At 45.5% G+C, this 20,596-nt stretch overlaps 1 protein-coding gene across 1 annotated transcript in view; it reads left to right on the top strand.

Annotated features, from left to right (window-relative positions):
• The first annotated feature begins 2,073 nt into the window (after nt 1-2,073).
• Nucleotides 2,074-20,596, top strand: part of ARPC1A (actin related protein 2/3 complex subunit 1A) — a 30,910-nt gene continuing 12,387 nt past the window's right edge. The window contains exons 1-3 of the mRNA XM_049788664.1: nt 2,074-2,207; nt 10,957-11,049; nt 14,623-14,727. Of these exons, the coding sequence (XP_049644621.1) occupies nt 10,986-11,049; nt 14,623-14,727 (169 nt within the window). The 5' untranslated portion in view covers nt 2,074-2,207; nt 10,957-10,985. The remainder of the gene's footprint in view (nt 2,208-10,956; nt 11,050-14,622; nt 14,728-20,596) is intronic.

Below are 20,596 nucleotides of genomic sequence, written 5' to 3'. Positions count from 1 at the left end.
CAGTGCAGAACAAGTGATTCTGTCTACAGAAGAGTCGAGAAGGTGTGTGTGTGTGTGTGTTTGTGTGTTATCTTCTGAATAGCCAATTCTTACCAAGAATGTGTGTGAGATCTGTGTGTGTGTGTGTGTGTGTGTGTGTGTGATATCTCTCTCTCTGTGTGTGTGATCTGTGATCTTCTGAATAGTGAATTCTCAGTGTGGGATAAGTGATTATGACTACAGAAGAGTCGAGAAGGTGTGTGTGTGTTTGTGTGTGTTATCTTCTGAATAGCCAATTCTTACCAAGAAGGTGTGTGTGTGTGTGTGTGTGTGTGTGATCTGTGTGTGTGATCTCTGTGTGTATGTGTGTGTGTGATCTGTGATCTTCTGAATAGTGAATTCTCAGTGCGGGACAAGTGATTATGATTGCAGAAGAGTCTAGAAGGGGTGTGTGTGTGTGTGTGTGTGTGTGATCTGTGTATGTGTATGTGATCTCTGAATAGTGAATTCTCAGTGTGGGATAAGTGATTTTGAATACAGAAGGGCCGAGAAGGTGTGTGTGTGTGTGTGTGTGTGTGTGTATGTGTGTGTGTGATCTTCTGAATAGCCAATTCTCAGTGCAGAACAAGTGATTCTGTCTACAGAAGAGTCGAGAAGGTGTGTGTGTGTGTGTTTGTGTGTTATCTTCTGAATAGCCAATTCTTACCAAGAATGTGTGTGAGATCTGTGTATGTGTGTGTGTGATATCTCTCTCTCTGTGTGTGTGATCTGTGATCTTCTGAATAGTGAATTCTCAGTGTGGGACAAGTGATTATGACTACAGAAGAGTCGAGAAGGTGTGTGTGTGTGTGTTTGTGTGTGTTATCTTCTGAATAGCCAATTCTTACCAAGAAGGTGTGTGTGTGTGTGTGTGTGTGTGTGATCTGTGTGTGTGATCTCTGTGTGTATGTGTGTGTGTGATCTGTGATCTTCTGAATAGTGAATTCTCAGTGCGGGACAAGTGATTATGACTGCAGAAGAGTCTAGAAGGGGTGTGTGTGTGTGTGTGATCTGTGTATGTGTATGTGATCTCTGAATAGTGAATTCTCAGTGTGGGATAAGTGATTTTGAATACAGAAGGGCCGAGAAGGTGTGTGTGTGTGTGTGTGTGTGTGTGTGTATGTGTGTGTGTGATCTTCTGAATAGCCAATTCTCAGTGCAGAACAAGTGATTCTGTCTACAGAAGAGTCGAGAAGGTGTGTGTGTGTGTGTGTTTGTGTTATCTTCTGAATAGCCAATTCTTACCAAGAATGTGTGTGAGATGTGTGTATGTGTGTGTGTGATATCTCTCTCTCTGTGTGTGTGATCTGTGATCTTCTGAATAGTGAATTCTCAGTGTGGGACAAGTGATTATGACTACAGAAGAGTCGAGAAGGTGTGTGTGTGTGTGTTTGTGTGTGTTATCTTCTGAATAGCCAATTCTTACCAAGAAGGTGTGTGTGTGTGTGTGTGTGTGTGTGTGATCTGTGTGTGTGATCTCTGTGTGTATGTGTGTGTGTGATCTGTGATCTTCTGAATAATGAATTCTCAGTGCGGGACAAGTGATTATGACTGCAGAAGAGTCTAGAAGGGGTGTGTGTGTGTGTGTGTGTGTGTGTGTGTGTGTGTGTGTGTGTGTGTGATCTTCTGAACAGCCGATTCTCAGTGCAGAACAAGCGATTCTGACTACAGAAGGGCCGAGAAGGTTCCCTGGTGAGAACCTCAGGACTCTGGGGAAAGGGAAGGAGCCCGACTCTGAGGGAGTCTCTCAGAAGGCGGCTGACAGGCTCCTCAATATCCGTGTCCTAGCAAAAAAAAAAAAAAAAAAAAAAAAAAGCACGTAGGCCACCACCATCCAGGCTCCACAGGAGAAAGAAACTGAGCCCATTCCCCGCCGTCTTCCCCCTGGCGCTCACGAGGCAGCAGCAGCCAAGAGTGGCAACAAGCGACTTGCACACGCACCAGCCCCACCGCGTCCGCTCCGGACTCCGGCCTTGCGCGCGACCGCGCTGCGCATGCGCAGACCGTCCCACTCCCCCCCCCGCTCGCGCACCGAGCTGCGCAGGCGCCGTGGGCGTTTCCGGGATCTGTCAGCCGCTCCCTCCGCGCCTCCGTCCTCCGCCCGCGCCCGCCGGAGCCTGTTCGCGTCGACTGCCCAGAGTCCGCGAATTCTCCGGGCCCCCCGCGTCCGACCGCCCCGACTCCAGGAGGTAAAGGGAAGCGAGGGGGTTGGGTCGAGCCTCGGGCCCAGGCGGCCCCCTAGATCTACCGAGATCGCGCACCCGCGGGGGGCTGCGAGGCGAGGGCTTTTAGGCCGCGGGGCCCGGAGACGGAGGGGCGGGCCGCGGCTCCCTGGCGGCCTCGGATGGGGCGGGGATCCCTGCTCTCCCCGAGCCCCCACGCTGATGGGTGGCTTCTCTCCAGGTCCCCGCGCCCTGGGGGGCCCCTCCGATGTCAGAGTAAAGGCCCCCTGTCCCCCAGAACCTTTTTGCAAGCCTCGATCGTGCCCCGCTTGGCACCGTCGGTGCAACTCCAAGATCACAAATTGCCCACCGCGGGCGCCCTGCCAAGTGGCTCTGATCTCGAGGTCCTGGGGCCCCCTCCCCGATCTCCTATTGGCATATTAGGCCCTTTGCTTCTCCCCCGCATGCATGCATTTTATGCATTTTTGCACACTCACATGCATTCTTGCACACTCACATGCATTCTTGCACACACACACGCATTCTTGCACACACACACACACACACACACACACCGCCACCGGCTGTAGGATCTGACAGCCACCCCTTTCATTTGGGGGTTTCAGCTGCTTGCTGTGCTGTGCACCCCCTAAGTACATCTGAGAATCTATCTGTGATGATAAAGCCATCTGTTCTCCCACTGGGACCTTGGAAGCTGAAGGAAACATTAACCTACTTGGGGATTTTTTAAATTTCTTTTTGCTTTGAGAGAATTATATGTGGTCCTGGGAACTCATCCCCTGTCTGTTGCCTGGAAGCCACGGTCACCCTCTGCCTTCTCTCCATCCGCTGCTGACCTCCTGGTAGCCGCCTCCATTCATTGCCTAAATTTCCCATGCTGGTGCTACTTTCATCCATTTTTATCTAATTTGGTGTTATTTAGACAGGAGGGGTCTTCAACTATTGGGTGGCAGGGCAGAGCAAGGCAGACTGGGGAGATTCTGCAAATGACTGGAAGAGCACCTTTCTTACAGATTGAACCCCTAGTTCCGTACCTGGTACTGCATGGCCCCTTCTAATACCACTAGGTGTGGCCCTGAGGGTCCTGATCAACAGCCACATCTCCAGACCTGCTCACAGCCAGGTGGAATATTTCCAGAAAGCCTCCTGAGCACCACTGAGGAAGTCCCCCCCCCCCAAAAAAAAAGAGTGAGAGTAAATGTTGCAGGTGTTTTTAATATGTCAGATAGTGGGTGTAACTGCCTCCCAGCACCAAGTCCCGGGCCACTTCCCAAAATCAGTTTTTCCACTGATCACCTTGAAAAGGGGCTCTTCTAGAAAATCAGAGCTTCAGCTTGGAGGGAGCATCTCTAATCTTATGATTAAGTTAGTGAATCCGAAGCAGGTTTTGAATAAAGAGATTGGAGATGGCCCTCCCGTGGGGCAGGCACCTGGCATCCAGACCTGTTGGTACATTCAGGAGGGCGTGGTGCCCTTGTCAAAGAACCTGTCCTGGGTTGGGTAATGAGAGCAATTAAAAACTGGATGAATCATAGCCTTGAAAACAGCCTCAACAGGGAACTGAAATCCCCACTGGTATGAATACTTTCAGGCTCTAGGGCCAAGAACTGGAAGCTTATGTTCATGTTCTCTGGGCAGATTTCATTGCTTGCATGTACTTTTAGGAATGATCCAAAGCGTAAGATTGAAAGAAGGAAGGGAACTCTGGGTTCCCAAGAATGTGCTTTCAGTTGTTAGCTCATTTAACCCTCCTGCCAATCACCTCAGGATGTCAGTGATTGATACCCTTCTTATACATGAGATAAATAGATATAGAGATACTGAGTAACTTGGTCTCAGCTTTTTGGTTAGATTTTGGGGCTGGAGTTATAGTATATCAGGTAGCATGTTTGCCTTGCACACAGCCAACTCCAGTTCAATCTCCAGCATCTCATCTGGTCTCCCAAGCACCACCAGGATTGATTCCTAAGTGTGGAAATAGAAGTGATCCCTGAGCAATACCGACTGTGGCCCCAAAACAAACCAAAAGGGGCCGGAGTGATAAAGCAGCTGTAGGGCTTTTGCCTTGCACGTGGCTGATCCAGGATGGACCTCAATTCGATTCCGAGTGTCCCATATGGTCCCCTAAGCCAGGAGTGATTTCTGAGTGCATAGCCAGGAGTAACCCCTGAATGTCACTGGATGTGGCCCAAAAACCAAATCAGATTTCTGTTAAATCCAGGGCCTTTATCTCCAGAACCCTGGTTGAGCAAACATCGGAGGTGTCTTCATTCCCCATAAGTAAAAAAGGAGGTGGAGGCATCACACCAGGCTACAAACCATTATCTCCCTCATCTTAGACCACAAAGAGTCTTCAGTAGACATTTACCAATTTTTGTGTCACTGGGCTGGATGTATCACTTAGTGTGTGAGAGAATCTGGGTTTGTATGATAACACTACAAAAATTCAGTGAAAATCTACCAGCTTTTGGGGGGGGGTTGTATGGGCCACACCCATTGACACTCAGGGGTTACTCCTGGTTCTGTGCTCAGAAATTGCTCCTGGCAGGCACCGGGGACTATATGGGATGCTGGGGGATCTAACTATAGTCTGTCCTAGGTTAGCATGTGCAAGGCAAATGCCCTACCGCTTGTGCCACTGCTCCAGCCCCAAATCTACCAGCTTTTTTTTTTTTGGTTTTGGGCCACACCGATGATGCTCAGGGGTTACTCCTGGCTATGTGCTCAGAAGTCGCTCCTGGCTTGGGGGACCATATGGGACACCGGGGGATCAAACTGTGGTCCATCCTAGACTAGTACTGGCAAGGCAGATACCTTACCTCTAGCGCCACCACGCTGGCCCCAATCTACCAGCTTTCTGACTGTCCCTTTTTCTCCTTTCTAGTCCCATTAAAGCAAATATTTTCATATTTCACTTAAATATGAATCACAGTTTAGAAATTATAATTTCCCTCCTGTGGCAGAAGGTATCTTTTTCTTGGTACAAAATTCAAGCTGTTTTTACTTCTTTATTCATGAATTTTCTACTGCAAGATGGGTGCATTGTCAGTAGCAAACATGAGTGTTGTCCTGGCTTAGACTTAAAATAACAACATGGTTATAAAATAAGTACAGATCTGAGTGTCACTGAGCATCACCTGGTGTGGTCCAAAATAAGCAAAAACAAAAAACAAACCAAATATGGAACATAAATGGCACAACTGAATGAGAAGTTCAGGGGCTGAAGAGATAGCACAGCGGTTCGGTGTTTGCTTTGCACACAGCCGATTCAGGAAGGACGGTGTTGAATCTCGGTATCTCATATGGTCCCCTGTGCCTGTCAGGAGTGATTTCTGAGCACAGAGCAAGGAGTAATCCCTGAGTGCCGCCTGGCATGACCCCAAAACAAAACAAAAAGAAATGAGAAGTTGGGGCCAGAGAGATAGCATGGAGGTAGGGTGTTTGCCTTGCATGCAGAAAAATGGTGGTTCGAACCCCTGCATCCCATATGGTCCCTCAAGCCTGCCAGGAGCGATTTCTAAGTGTAGAGCCAGGAGTAACCCCTGAGCGCTGCCGGGTGTGACCCCAAAAAACCCATATACACATATACACACACATACACACACAAAAATGAGAAATTTAGTTTGTTTTTTTTTGAGAAATTTAGTTTTAAGTGTAATTATGTATTATGACTGTTTGCCTCTTAAAACTTTGCTATACTGCCTATATAACTGACTTGAAGAATGAGAAAGCATTTGTCTACAGCTCTTTTGAATTGTAGACAAATGCTTTCTCTGAAATTTATGCTTTTATTACTTGTCCACATTCAGTTACTTTGCAGTCTGCATGTGAGTCTATAAAATGTGGCTTTTAGGGGCCGGCGAGGTGGCGCTAGAGGTAAGGTGTCTGCCTTGCAAGTGCTAGCCAAGGAAGGACCGAGGTTTGATCCCCGGCGTCCCATATGGTCCCCCCAAGCCAGGGTCGATTTCTGAGTGCTTAGCCAGGAGTAACCTCTGAGCATCAAATGAGTGTGGTCCGAAAAAAAAATGTGGCTTTTAAACTAAGTTACATTTAGTAAGAGATATTTGTGTTCTGTTAATGTTTGTGGGGGGCACACCTGGTGATGCTCAGGGGTTACTCCTGCCTTGGCGCTCAGAAATCACCCCTGGCTTGGGGACCATATGAGACGCGGGGGAATCAAACCTCGATCTGTCCTAGGCTAGCATGGGCAAGGCAGAGATGCCTTACCATTAGTGCCACCGCTCCGGCCCCGTGTTCTGTTATTTTAAGAGGCCAGCAGGTGATATCATAGAGTCACGCCGTAGTATTTAAAGTTGATTTAATGTGTTTAGTTTGGGGACCACACTAACCACCATCCATCCTGGATTGGCCGAATACAAAGCAAATGTCTACCGCTGTGCTATTGTTCCCTCTCCAACACTGACATTTTTTTTTTTTTGCCTGTTCCAGACATCAGATATTTCACCTTCTCTTTATCTGTTATTTGTTTACTTTTTAATTCTAATTTAATTCTTTTGTTTGTTTGTTTTTGGGTCACACCGGTGGTGCTCAGGGGTTACTCCTGGCTCTGTGCTCAGAAATCACTCCTGGCAGATTCGTGGTACCATATGGGATGTCGGGAATTGAACCTGGGTCTGTCCTGGTTCAACTGCATGCAAAGCAAACGCCCTACTGCTGGTGCTATCCCTCCAGCCCATTCTAATTTAATTCTAATTTCTTTAAAGAATTAGATGTTGGGGCCGGAGAGATAACATGGAGGTAAGCGTTTGCCTTTCATGCAGAAGGTCGGTGGTTCAAATCCCAGCATCCCATATGGTTCCCCAAAAGTGCCACGAGTGATTTCTGAGCTTAGAGCCAGGAGTAACCCCTGAGCGCTGCCAGGTGTGACCCACAAACCAAAAACCAAAAAAAAAGAATCAGATGTTTCTTTTTCCTTTTCCTCTTTCTTGAGTTAATGTTTTGCCCTGCCTGTTATTCACTGCACAACCATCTGGTGGCTCTTCCCTTCATTTCCCTATCAGAATTCCTCTCTCACAGGTCTCCACCTTGGGTTAACATGACATGCACTTACACATATTGATACTTCCGTGTCATGATAGGGCCTCTTAAAAATGCTTGAAAAAGGGAGGGGCCTTACAAGCTAGTAGGTCTAGATTTCAGTACTGAAGAAATCAATAATATATTTTAAGGGCTTGAGAAATAGCACAATGGTAGGGGATTTGCTTCGCATGTGGCCAACCCAGACGGACCTGGGTTCAATTCCTGGCATCCCATATGGTCCCCTGAGCCTGCGAGCATAGCCAGGAGTTTTTGGGTGTGGCCCAAAACCTAAAAAACATATACTTATTAATAAACATCATCTTTACATATTTTTTTTATCAAGTTTTAATACAATGTTTAAAGAATAAGTATTTTTTTTGTTTTTATGTTTTTTGTTTTGGTTTTTGGGTCATACCCGGCAGCACTCAGGGGTTACTCCTGGCTCTATGCTCAGAAATCGCTCCTGGCAGGCTCAGGGAACCATATGGGATGCCAGGATTCGAACAACCTTCCTTCTGTGTCTAAGGCAAACGCCCTACAGCTGTGCTATCTCTCCTGCCCCACATTTTCTCTTTGTGTTCATCAGCCAAACTCTTATCTCATGTTTGCTTTTATATCTACTTATCCTGAAGAGTTGAAAATATGTGAGAGATAAGGTAGCCTGATAGTCCACCTTAAACACTTGATCATCTATGAATAAGAACACTATTTTACCTACGGCAATCCCATTTTTTTTCTTTTTTGGGCCACACCTGGCAGTACTCAGTGGTTACTCCTGACTCTGCTCAAAAATCGCTCCTGGCAGGCACAGGGGACCATATGGGATGCCGGGATTGGAACCACCATTGGTCCTGGGTCCGCTTGCAAGGCAAACGCTCTACCACTATGCTATCTCTTCAGCCCATCGATCCCATTTTTTGAACTAAGAAAAGAAATAATTCCATTGTTACGTATTATGGAGTTTGTTTTCTGTCTATACCTGTTGTACTATCTATATACCCACTGTGCTGTTGCTCCAGCCCCATATTATGTTGTCTACAGTCAGAATTTCCTCACTGTATAAAATTCATTGTTGGGGCCATTTTTAAAATATAGATAACAGGGGCCGGCGAGGTGGCGCTAGAGGTAAGGTGTCTGCCTTGCAAGCACTAGCCAAGGAAGGACCACAGTTCGACCCCCGGCGTCCCATATGGTCCCCCCAAGCCAGGAGCAATTTCTGAGCGCTTAGCCAGGAATAACCCTGAGCATCAAATGGGTGTGGCCCGAAAAACAAAACAAAACAAAAAAATATATATATATAACAGAGCCAGACGATAGTATAGCAATAGGACATTTGCCTTGCATGTGGTTGACCCCTAACTGATCCAGGTTTGATCCCTGACATCCCATACAATACCCAAGCCTGCCGGGAGCAATTTCTGAGCACAGAGCCAGCAGTAACCCTGAACGCCACCTGGTTGGCCCAATCCCTAAAATACAGTTTACAATTAGATTTCATGGATCAAATTTAGTGTTCATCACACTTCATCTAGAGCAGTACTTCTCAATTATTTTCTGTCATGCCCCCTAGGAAGAAGAAAACATTTTTCGCGCCCCCACGCGATTGTAAATAGTATCTTTATTAAAAAAAACTTTAACCTGGGCCCGGAGAGATAGCACGGCGGTGTTTGCCTTGCAAGCAGCCGATCCAGGACCAAAGGTGGTTGGTTCGAATCCTGGTGTCCCATATGGTCCCTCGTGCCTGCCTGGAGCTATTTCTGAGCAGACAGACAGGAGTAGCCCCTGAGCGCCGCCGGGTGTAGCCGAAAAACGAAGAAAATAAACAAACAAACAAAACTTTAATTTGCAAAACAAAAATATATAAAATCATTTGAGCTGATTTTTTAATCAGAGGTGATGTTAATGGTTACAATGAGCACTTTTTGCAATGCGTAGCTTTTCGAAGCAGTGTTTGAAGCAGGACACAGCAACTCTCAGCTCCAGAGACATACAGAGACACAAATACGGGACACAGCTTGTTATGACAGTGTTTGCTGAGGTCAAACGCTTCCCTCTTGGGGCCGGGCGGTGGTGCTAAAGGTAAGGTGCCTGCCTTGCCTGCGCTAGCCTTGGACGGACCGAGGTTCGATCCCCCGGTGTCCCATATGGTCCCTCAAGCCAGGAGCAACTTCTGAGCACATAGCCAGGAGTAACCCCTGAGCGTTACCGGGTGTGGCCCAAAAACAAAAAAAAAAAAAACAAAAAAAAAACCGCTTCCCTCTTTATGGAGCTTCGTGCCCCCCCTGGGGGGCGCACCCCACTATTTGAGAACTATTGATTCTAGAGCAAACTAATCCCTACCCCTACTCACCTTTTTGGCATTGTACAGGCCAATTGTTTTAGAATGTCAAACATTTGGGCTTAGGTGGTTTCCCTTTGTGTTACTTAACTGATTCCCTTTCTCTTCACTTCCTGTAACCTAGGAGTTAGGTCTGGTTCTTGATTGGGTGTGGAGTAGATATGTTTGTCATAAATACTCAGAGAGAGGTTGACCTTGTTATCAGGTTCTTCTCTTTGAAAGGCTTCTGTCCCAGGTGATAAACTATATGGTTATTGTGGTTATTGTATCAGATGACTAACCTTCATGTGACTTTCCATGGGGTACCATTAAGCCAGATAGATCATGCTTTGTGATAGTAAGTGAAAAAATTTTAATTAATTAATTAATTAATTTTGGTTTTGGGGCCACATCTGGCAGCGTTCAGGTGTTACTCCTGGCTCTATGCTCAGAAATCACTTTACACTGTGCTATCTCTCTGGCCCCCAATTTTTTTTTTTTGGAGGGGCCACACCCAGTGACGCTCAGGGGTTACTCTTGGCTATGCGCTCAGAAATGGCTCCTGGCTTGGGGGACCATATGGGACTCCGGGGGATCGAATCACAGTTTGTCCTAGGCTAGCTATCATTTGCACCACTGCTCTGGCTCCACCGGCCCCAGATTTTTTATTTTAAAGGTGATTTTTCCCCTTTGAAGTATTGAAGTAACCTGTAGGGTGATATATTGGAACTATGAATATTCTATACCTCAACAAATCTTTAATTCATCTATTTCCTTCCTTGATGACACTTGACAATAAATCATATGTTAGTGGTTATGGTCCTAATTCTATGGTCCTAATTGATTAATAATTACAGTTAAGTGTTGGCATTTATTTATTTATTTTTTGGTTTTTTGGGCCACACCTGTTTCCTGGCTAAGCGCTCAGAAATTGCCCCTGATTGGGGGGACCATATGGGACGCTGGGGGATCGAACCATGGTCTTATTTATTTATTTATTTATTTTGGTTTTTGGGCCACACCCGGTGTTGCTCAGGGGTTACTCTTGTCAGTCTGCTCAGAAATAGCTCCTGGTAGGCACGGGGGACCATATGGGACACCGGGATTCAAACCAACCACCTTTGGTCCTGGATTGGCTGCTTGCAAGGCAAACACCACTGTGCTATCTCTCCAGGCCCGGCATTTATTATTTTTAATGCAAGGATAATGGTTTCTTTATCTGCAAACATTTAATTCCCAGACAAATTACATATTGCTTTTATTGGTTGGGGAGGTTCTATACGTGTTCAGGAGTTATTTCTGCCCTGTGCTAAGGACTGAGTCTGGGTCAGCTATGTGCAAGGCCTTCATTTTTGTACTGTCTCTCCCACGTTTTGTTTTTCCTGTTCCTCATTGCAGCCTTCCATCCTTGGAATACACTGAGAATAATGTCTCTGCATCAGTTTTTGCTAGAGCCAATCACCTGCCATGCCTGGAACAGGGATCGTACCCGTAAGTAACCTGTTACATTATTTTGGTACCTTTGCTGTATTTCAGATGTATGAACTTGTAGGGCTCACATCGAAAGATATGAATGGGATAAAAACATAGATTCAGAAGAAAACTGGGCTAATTCTTGGGTTACAGATTTAGAAAACAAAATCTGTACTGTTGCAAGGACTTAGCACATAGTGGGGCCAAACACATAGTAAATACACATGCTTGGTCCTGAGCATAGAGCCAGGAGTAAGCCCTGAGCACAGTTGAGTGTGGTTCCAAAAAACCAAAACAATAAACTGTTATAGAGATGTGATAACTTCTGGATTTCTGCAAATAGTGTAAACTCAGAGGTACGTCGTTTGTAGTACACTTTTTTTTTTTTTTTTTTTTTTTTGTTTTTGGGTCACACCCGGCGGTGCTCAGGGGTTACTCCTGGCTGTCTGCTCAGAAATAGCTCCTGGCAGGCACGGGGGACCATATGGGACACCGGGATTCGAACCAACCACCTTTGGTCCTGGATTGGCTGCTTGCAAGGCAAACGCCGCTGTACTATCTCTCCGGGCCCCCACTTTTTTTTTTTTTTTGGGGGACCACACCCGGCGGTGCTCAAGGGTGACTCCTGGCTGTCTGCTCAGAAACAGCTCCTGGCAGGCACGGGGGAACCATATGGGACACTGGGATTTGAACCAACCACCGTTGGTCCTGGATCAGCTGCTTGCAAGGCAAACGCCACTGGGCTATCTCTTTGGGCCCTGTAATACACTTTTAATTCCTAGTTTTCTAGCTTTAGCACATGGGGAATGGAGATAATTTTTTTGTTTTGTTTTTTTGGGCCACACCCATTTGATGTTCAGGGGGTTACTCCTGGCTAAGCGCTCAGAAATTGACCCTGGCTTGAACCGCGGTCCTTCCTTGGCTAGCACTTGCAAGGCAGACACCTTACCTCTAGCGCCACCTCACTGGCCGGAGATAATCATTAAAAGTAGGCATAGAACAAGCAAATCTAAGTGTTGGAGTAACCAGTTCTTACTTTATTCAGGATAATTCTTTGCATATGCTTGTCCCTCCTGGATGGGAAGTACCTCTGAATTGGTGACCTGCCCCATAGAGGTGGTCTTACTATTCCCAATAAATACGACGAGTCAAAGACATTTCCAGTTTCTGTCCACAGCTAGCCTATCTGTCTGTTGGTACCCTTTGCCTGCTTGCAGATAGCTTGTGGTGGAAGTTCCTGAACCTGTTTTATCTCCCAGACTTTGTGTGGATTATTTCCTTTGTCAGTGTTGCTTACACATCCACATTCCCCAATCCCCTCGGGACTGGGGCATGAGGCTTCCACTACACTAAGGATGAAGCAAAAAAAAAAAAAAAAAAAAAAAATAATAATAATAAAATTAAAAAAATGGGGCTGGAGAGATAGCATGGAGGTAAGGCGTTTGCCTTTCATGCAAGAGGTCATCGGTTCGAATCCCAGCGTCCCATATGGTCCCCCGTGCCTGCCAGGAGCAATTTCTGAGCATGGAGCCAGGAGTAACCCCTGAGCACTGCCGGGTGTGACCCAAAAACCACAAAAAAAAAAATAAATAAAATAAAAAAAAAAATAGTATTGTGTGTCAGTTGTAATTTAAATTATATTCATTTTATTCTTGTTTATTTTTTTTTGAGGGGGTCATACCCTGCAGTGCTCAGGGGTTACTCCTGGCTCTGTGCTCAGAAATTGCTCCTGGCAGGCATGGGGGACCATATGGGATGCTGGGATTCCAACCACCGTCATTTTGCATGCAAGGCAAACGCCCTGCCTCCATGCTGTCTCTCAGGCCCCTTGTTTTGGTTTTGAGGCCTCTCCTGGGCAGTGTTCAAGGTTACTCCTTGCCCTGTTAAACAGCATTTTATGTATTTACTTTTTTAGATATAATTCCCATTAACTTAAGGCCTATTCTTTTAAAGTATATAATGCATGGGTTTTTTAGTGTATGTGCTCAGACCAACGCAGCAGTCGCCACCATCTGGTTTCAGTGGGTTTCTGTCACTCCGGAATAAGCCATGGGTAGTCATTCCCATTTTGTTTTAGATTGGTCTCTTCTAGGCAGCTGATAAAACACTTTCTGTTTCCATGGATTTGCATAACTGAACATTTTGTACAAGTGGAACCAGTATAATAGCTTTCTGCATTTGGCCTCTTTGAGTAGAATGTTTTCAGCTTCATCCATGCTGTAGCATATGCCATTGCTTCATTCCTTTTTCTGCCTGAGTAATACTGTATAGACATAGCACATTTTGTTAATCACTTGGTGGATATTTATTTAGGTTTCTATTTTGTTGTTGTTGTTGTTGTTTTTGGGCCACACCCGGCGCTGCTCAGGGGTTACTCCTGGCTGTCTGCTCAGAAATAGCTCCCGGCAGGCACGGGGGACCATATGGGACACCGGGATTCGAACCAACCACCTTTGGTCCTGGATTGGCTGCTTGCAAGGCAAACGCCGCTGTGCTATCTCTCCGGGCCCTAGGTTTCTATTTTTTGGCTATTGTTAGTAATGTTGCTATGAACATTCATATACAAATTTTTCATTAATAAATGTTTTTAGTTAATACATTCCTCTTTTTTTGGGGGGGGTCATTTCTGGTGGTGCGCAGGGGTTATCCTGGCTCTGCACTCAGAAATCACTCCTGGCAGGTTCAGGGGACCATATGGGATGCCAGGGATCAAACCCGGGTCTATCCCAGGTCGGCTGTGTGCAAGGCAAACGCTGTACAGTTGTGCTATTCCTCCGGCCCAGGTTTTCCTTTCTCTTGCATATATATCTAAGGGTATTTGATTTTTGAGACTGTTTTATTTATTTTGTTGTTGCTCTGTAATTGCTGTTGTAACTACAAGTTCATTGCCTAATTCAAGATTACAGAGATGCAGGCTGATACTTCTTTCTGATGGTTTCAATAGTTTTAGCTTTTTAAGTTTTAGATCCAAGGGCAAGAGAATACAGTGGGTAGGGCACTTACCTTGCATGAGGCAGACCCAGGCTTAATTTATAACACCCCATATGGTGGGTCTAACACACCAGCCAGGAGTGGTCCCTGAGTGCAGAATAAGCCCTCAGTACTGCCCAGTGTTGCCAAAAAAAACCCAAACAAACCCCAAATAAGAAGTTTTAGATTAATCTTGAGTTTGATTTTTTTTTCTTTTAGTTTTTGGGTCATACCCGGCAATACTCAGGGGTTTTTCCTGGCTCTACGCTCAGAAATCGCCCCCGGCAGGCTCAGGGGACCATATGGGATGCCGGGATTCGAACCAGCGACCTTCCACATGCAAGCTAAATGCCTTACCGCTGTGCTATCTCTCCGGCCCCTTGAGTTCGAGTTTTACTTACCTTAATATTGGGGTCACAACCAGTGGTGCTCACAGGTTACTCCTGACTCTGCACTGAAGAAGCAGTCCTAGCAGTGTTCAGGGGATCCCTACCCACTGTACTTTCTCTCCCACCCCCTTCAATCCTTTTTTTAGAATGGCATCCTAGTAGATGCCTCTTTTTCCTTGTTGCTGATTACTTCATTGATTGAACACTAACCATTTCTTTCCTTTTCCTCCAGAGATTGCCCTCAGCCCCAATAACCACGAAGTGCACATCTATAAGAAGAACGGGACCCAGTGGGTGAAAGCTCACGAACTCAAGGAGCACAACGGGCACATTACAGGTACAGGAAGAAAGCAGGGAGCATAGCGCCAGACCCCAGGCCAGCTCTTGCTCTACAGCTGAACCAAAAGGGCTGCCTAAAGAGTCAGTACTGCAGTTTTCTTCAGAAATTGGGTTGGGGGAGGGAACACGCTAATGAATTTAATTTTTTTGTTTTTAATATTGGGGGTGGGGAGCTTTTTTTTCACATCCGGTGATGCTGAGGGATTACTCCTGGCTATATGTTCAGAAATGGCTCCTGGCTTTGGGGGACCATTTGGGATGCTGAGGATTGAACCCAGGCCTGTCGTGGGCCAGCCACATGTAAGGCAAATGCCCTGCTGCTGCACTATCTCTGTGGCCCCAGTGGGGGAGCTTTGGCCACAGCCCACTGTGCTCTGGAATCTGCCTCTCTACTCAGGAATCATATAGTACACAGCGACTATATGGGATCCAACCCTGGTTGGCCACATGCTAAGCATGCGCCCTCCTCACCATACCTCCAACCCCTGAGCTCATTCTTTCTTTTTTTTGGGTCACACCCAGCAGTGCTCAGGGGTTACTCCTGGCTTCAGGCTCAGAAATCGCTCCTGGCAGGCTTGGGGGACCATATGGGATGCCGGGATTAGAACCAGTGACCTTCTGCATGAAAGACAAACGGTTTACCTCCATGCTATCTCGCCAGCCCCTAGCTTTTCAGTGATTTAAGATGATCCTAAGATTCCGGTGCTGGGGGCCCGGAGAGATAGCTGTGGAGAGATAGCACAGCGACGTTTGCCTTGCAGCCGATCCAGGACCAAAGGTGGTTGGTTCGAATCCCGGTGTCCCATATGGTCCCCCGTGCCTGCCAGGAGCTATTTCTGAGCAGACAGCCAGGAGTAACCCCTGAGCAATGCCGGGTGTGGCCCAAAAAAAAAAAAAAGATTCCGGTGCTGGGAATCAACACCAAAGAAAGACCGTGTTTCTATTTTTGTTGCCACTTCTTTCTCATGATCTTTTTTCTGTTAAATTTGGCCTATTTTTCCTTAATATTTCTTGGCCAGTAGACTTCCAGCTTAAAAATAAGAACACTTAGATTCTAAATTGGAATTTTAACATTAGGAAGGAAATTCTTTGAAATCAGAAAGGACAAAGATAAAAGACTTAAGCGGGGATGCATTTAATTCCATTCTTTTTCTTCCCTGCTTTTCTTTTGGAATCCTTTGAACTTGGGCCTGTTTTATGTCTAAATGCTCAAGTGATTTTTTTTTAGACCTAAAAAAAGTTGGAAAAACCTAAATTTAACTGTTATGGGAGATGAAGTATGATACATATTTTCTCTGAAAAGGAGTAACTAAAATAAATAAACCTGAAGCTATCTGGAAGAAAAGACTAGTCAGTGCTATAGAAACATATAGTAAGTCAGAACCAAAGGGATTTCAGAGTTCTAGTAACTTATGTATGAATGAATTTATTCTTTTTTCTTTTTTTTTTTTGACCACACTTGCCAGCGCTCAGGGGTTACTCCTGGCTCTGTGCTCAGAAATCACTCTTGGCAGGCTCGAGGGACCATATGAGATGTCAGGATCAAACCTAGGTCTGTCCCAGTTCAGCACTATGCAAGGCAAATGCCCTATTGCTGTGCTATTGCTCTGGCCCCTGAGTGTATTCCTTTGTGTTAAATTTAAGTCACTTGTTTTCTTTAAAAAAATTTTTTTGGGGGGGCCAGAGTGGTGGTGCAAAGGGTAAGGTCTTGCTTATGCTAGCCTAGGACAGACAGCAGTTCGATCCCCATATGCAGTTGGCATTCCATATGGTCCTCCAAGCCAGTAGTGATTTCTGAGCACAGCCAAGAGTAACCCTTGAGCATCACCAAAAAATAAAAAACAAAAACAAAAAAAACCCAAGAACCAAAAAAAAAAATTTTTTTTGTGGGGCCAGATCAGGTAGGACATTTACCTTGCACACAGCCTACCTGGTTTTAATCCCCAGCATGCTGTATGGTTCCCCAAACACTGCTAGGAATCATTCTTGAGCACAGAGTCAGGAGTAACTACTGAGCATTGCTAGGTGTGGCCCCCAAACAAACAAACAAACAAACAAAAAACCCCACTAATAATAAACCATTAAATACATTTTTCTGGGCTGGATAGTAGTATGGGGAGAAGACTTTTGCCTTGCATGTGGCTGATGCATATTCTATCCATGCTACCACATGTTGTCCATCAGCACTGCCAGGAGTGAGGCCTGGACCACAAGATGTATCCCAAAATCCAAATAAAAAAGGAAACAACATTGTTTTACTATGGGTAGTCTAAGGTAATGGAAATAGAATAGTGGAATGGGCCTCCTCCATAAGCCCATACCTAGATGGAACAATTATCAACTCCAGTCACTTTTGTTCTTTACTTAAAACTACTTTACTTAAAACTAGTTCATTCCGGGGCCGGGCGGTGGCGCTCAAGGTAAGGTGCCTGCCTTACCTGCGCTAGCCTAGGAGACGGACCGAGGTTCGATCCCCCGGCGTCCCATATGGTCCCCCAAGCCAGGAGCGACTTCTGAGCGCATAGCCAGGAGTAACCCCTGAGCGTCACCGGGTGTGGCCCAAAAACCAAAAAAAAAAAAAAACTAGTTCATTCCTTGTACCTGTAAGATTCAAAGCACCTCATTTCTTCAAAGCCAGTCTAATCTCCTGCCAGTGCAGCACAGCACCCTTTCGTAATTTTTTTTTGGGGGGCCACACTTGGCAGTGCTCAGGGGCTACTCCTGGCTGTCTGTGCAGAAATAGCTCCTGGCAGGCATGGGGGGACCATATGGGACCCCGGGATTCGAACCAACCACCTTAGGTCCTGGATCAGCTGCTTGCAAGGCAAACACTGCGGTGCTATCTCTCTGGGCCCCCTTTTGTAATTTTCTATGTTCAGCCTGCACCCTTCACAATTTTCAGGCACCCCATGGTAATAACAGTAAATCAGAGGTGTGAACGCCAGTGTCAATAAGGACCTTGGGGACCACCAGCCTAGGGTCTGCTGCCATGAGAGTGTCACAGATTTGCTTCATGTTATCAAGAAGCTATAATCATGTTAGGGAAACTAGGCTCCTAAAAAACAACAACAACAAGATTTTGTGTCACCCATCTGGGAATTTATCTTGGTGAGACTATTTTAATCAGAGCTAAAAAGTGTATGCCTCAATGTTGATTCTGGTTGTTTGTTTTCTTGGCTGGTTTGGTTTCTGGGTCATACTCAGTTGTGCTCAAGCCTTGTTTTTGGCTTTGCTCTTTGGGGGGAGACACACCTGGTGATGCTCAGGGGTTACTCCTGGCTCTGCACTCAGAAATTACTCTTGGCGGGCTCTGGACCATATGGGGTGCCAGGAATCAAACCCGAGTCAGCTGTGTGCAAGGCAAATGTCCTACCTCCTGCACTATTACCCCTTAGCTCTGCTCTTTAAGGATCACCCCTTAATGACTCCCTGGACCATATGAGGTGCCAGAGACCAAACCTGAGTTGATCTCATTCCAGACAAGTAGTCTACCCATTTTACTGTCTCTTTGATCTCATCTATTTTTTAACAGATGGCCAGAAACTAATAAAATATTCAACAGTAGACTGTTTTAAGAAATTATTATGGTAAAATCAATGTACTGGAAAAAATTGTAGAGCTACTGCTAATTTATTAAAAGCAAAAGAAAGTGCCACGATAGTATATTATTTGGGGGAAAGGGACGTATATGTGAGCCTAAAGAAATAGGGCAGAATTCTCTGCCCATCTCTTTGTGATACTTGTTTTATGTGGTTATTCATTTGGGAGTTCAAATTTTTTAATCTTGTAAGAGGTCTGCAACACTTCCTTGTAATGAATGGATTTGAAATAAAAATGTATTACACTAGAATATACTCTCATCTCTTTATCCTTTCCATGATACAAATAATTGAACTTGACATATAATATAAATAAAAATGAGTAATTCTTCATGCCACAGAATTCAGTAAAATTTATGACTACTGTAGATGTTGATTTACAGTCCTATTTTCACAGAATGTCAGTTAATTTAACATTATTATTATTATTATTTTTGGCTTTTGGGCCACACCCAGTGATGCTCAGGGGTTACTCCTGGCTATGCGCTCAGAAATTGCTCCTGACGAGCCCGGAGAGATAGCACAGCGGTGTTTGCCTTGCAAGCAGCCGATCCAGGACCAAAGGTGGTTGGTTCGAATCCCGGTGTCCCATATGGTCCCCCGTGCCTGCCAGGAGCTATTTCTTTTTTTTTTTTTTTTTTTTTTTTTTTTGGTTTTTGGGCCACACCCGTTTGACGCTCAGGGGTTACTCCTGGCTATGTGCTCAGAAATCGCCCCTGGCTTGGGGGGACCATATGGGACGCCGGGGGATCGAACCGCGGTCCGTTCTTGACTAGCGCTTGTAAGGCAGACACCTTACCTCTAGCGCCACCTTCCCAGCCCCAGGAGCTATTTCTGAGCAGACAGCCAGGAGTAAACCCTGAGCAACGCTGGGTGTGGCCCAAAATCCAAAAAAAAAAAAAAAAAAATTGCTCCTGGCTTAGGAGACCATATGGGAAGCTGGGGGATTGAATCGCCGTTAGTCCTAGATCAGCCATGTGCAAGGCAAATGTCCTACTGCTGCGCCACTGCTCCAGCCCAATCTAACATTAATTTTAAGGAGGTATTAGGCTATATTTAATTTCAGGGATATACCAATAAGAACTGATTATTAGGGGCTGGAGAGATAGCATGGAGGTAAGGCGTTTAACTTTCATGCAGAAGATTGGTGGTTCGAATCCTGGCATCCCATATGGTCCCCTGAGCTTGCCAGGAGTGATTTCTGAGTGTAGAGTCCGGAGTAACCCCTGAGCGCTGGCAGCTGTGACCCAAAAACCAAAACAAAGCAAAACAAAAAATTACAGAAGAACTAATTAGTAATATATCTGTACCTTCATTTTGAAAATTATATTTGTAGAAAAATATACATTGTCAAGAACTATAAAAAGATTGACTCAAGGCAGATTTTACTCTTTATTGGGCAAGGGGTTTAGGTCACAATTGGTAGTGCTTGAAGAAGAGGGCTGGAGTTTGAATCAAGATTTCATTGATCCTGCTGTGTCATGAGTCATCCATAAAAAACCAAAATATGTAGTTCCCTGAGTTTGTGGTGGTTATGAATTTGGGAGAATGGGTGTCTGGGGAGAGTGTGAGGGATCTCTACCTTTTCTTAGCTATTCTCTCTTCTACCTGGCTATTCTGATGTTCCATTAGTTTACAAGCTAGTGAGTTCATAAGTCTTGGGTCCTGTCAAATCAAATCTTGTTCAGTTGATTTACACTGGCAAATCAGTCAACCCCAAAGAAAGGCTTTGGGACCCTCAGATTTACAGCCAGTTAATGAAACGCCTTGGGAACACCAGGATTTACACACGGTAAATCTGCTGTGGTCAGGGGAACAAGCTTTTTTTGTTTAGTCACTGAGATTTATAGTACTATTACTGACCAGTTTTCATGCATCATTTCTAGCAATAGTCTTAGGGGATGAACTCTTACCTCTGGGGTACAACCTTGTCTTCCAGGAAATAATATGGATTTGACTTCTCCCCTTATTACTGAATTTATATTTGCATGCATGTCATGTCACATGCTGTGGGCAGTATTGTGGAATGAGATTTGCTAATGAATAGGTTTGCTTTGAGGCAAAAGAAAAAAAAAAAAAGGGGCCCGGAGAGATAGCACAGCAGCGTTTGCCTTGCAAGCAGCCGATCCAGGACCAAAGGTGGTTGGTTCGAATCCCGGTGTCTTATATGGTCCCCCGTGCCTGCCAGGAGCTATTTCTGAGCAGACAGCCAGGAGTAACCCCTGAGCACTGCCGGGTGTGACCCAAAAACCAAAAAAAAAAAAAAGA

Source organism: Suncus etruscus, chromosome 15, assembly GCF_024139225.1.
Source record: "Suncus etruscus isolate mSunEtr1 chromosome 15, mSunEtr1.pri.cur, whole genome shotgun sequence".
Taxonomy (NCBI): domain Eukaryota; kingdom Metazoa; phylum Chordata; class Mammalia; order Eulipotyphla; family Soricidae; genus Suncus; species Suncus etruscus.
The sequence above is the reverse complement of the archived record's forward strand: the minus strand, read 5'-3'. Positions and strand labels throughout refer to the sequence as shown.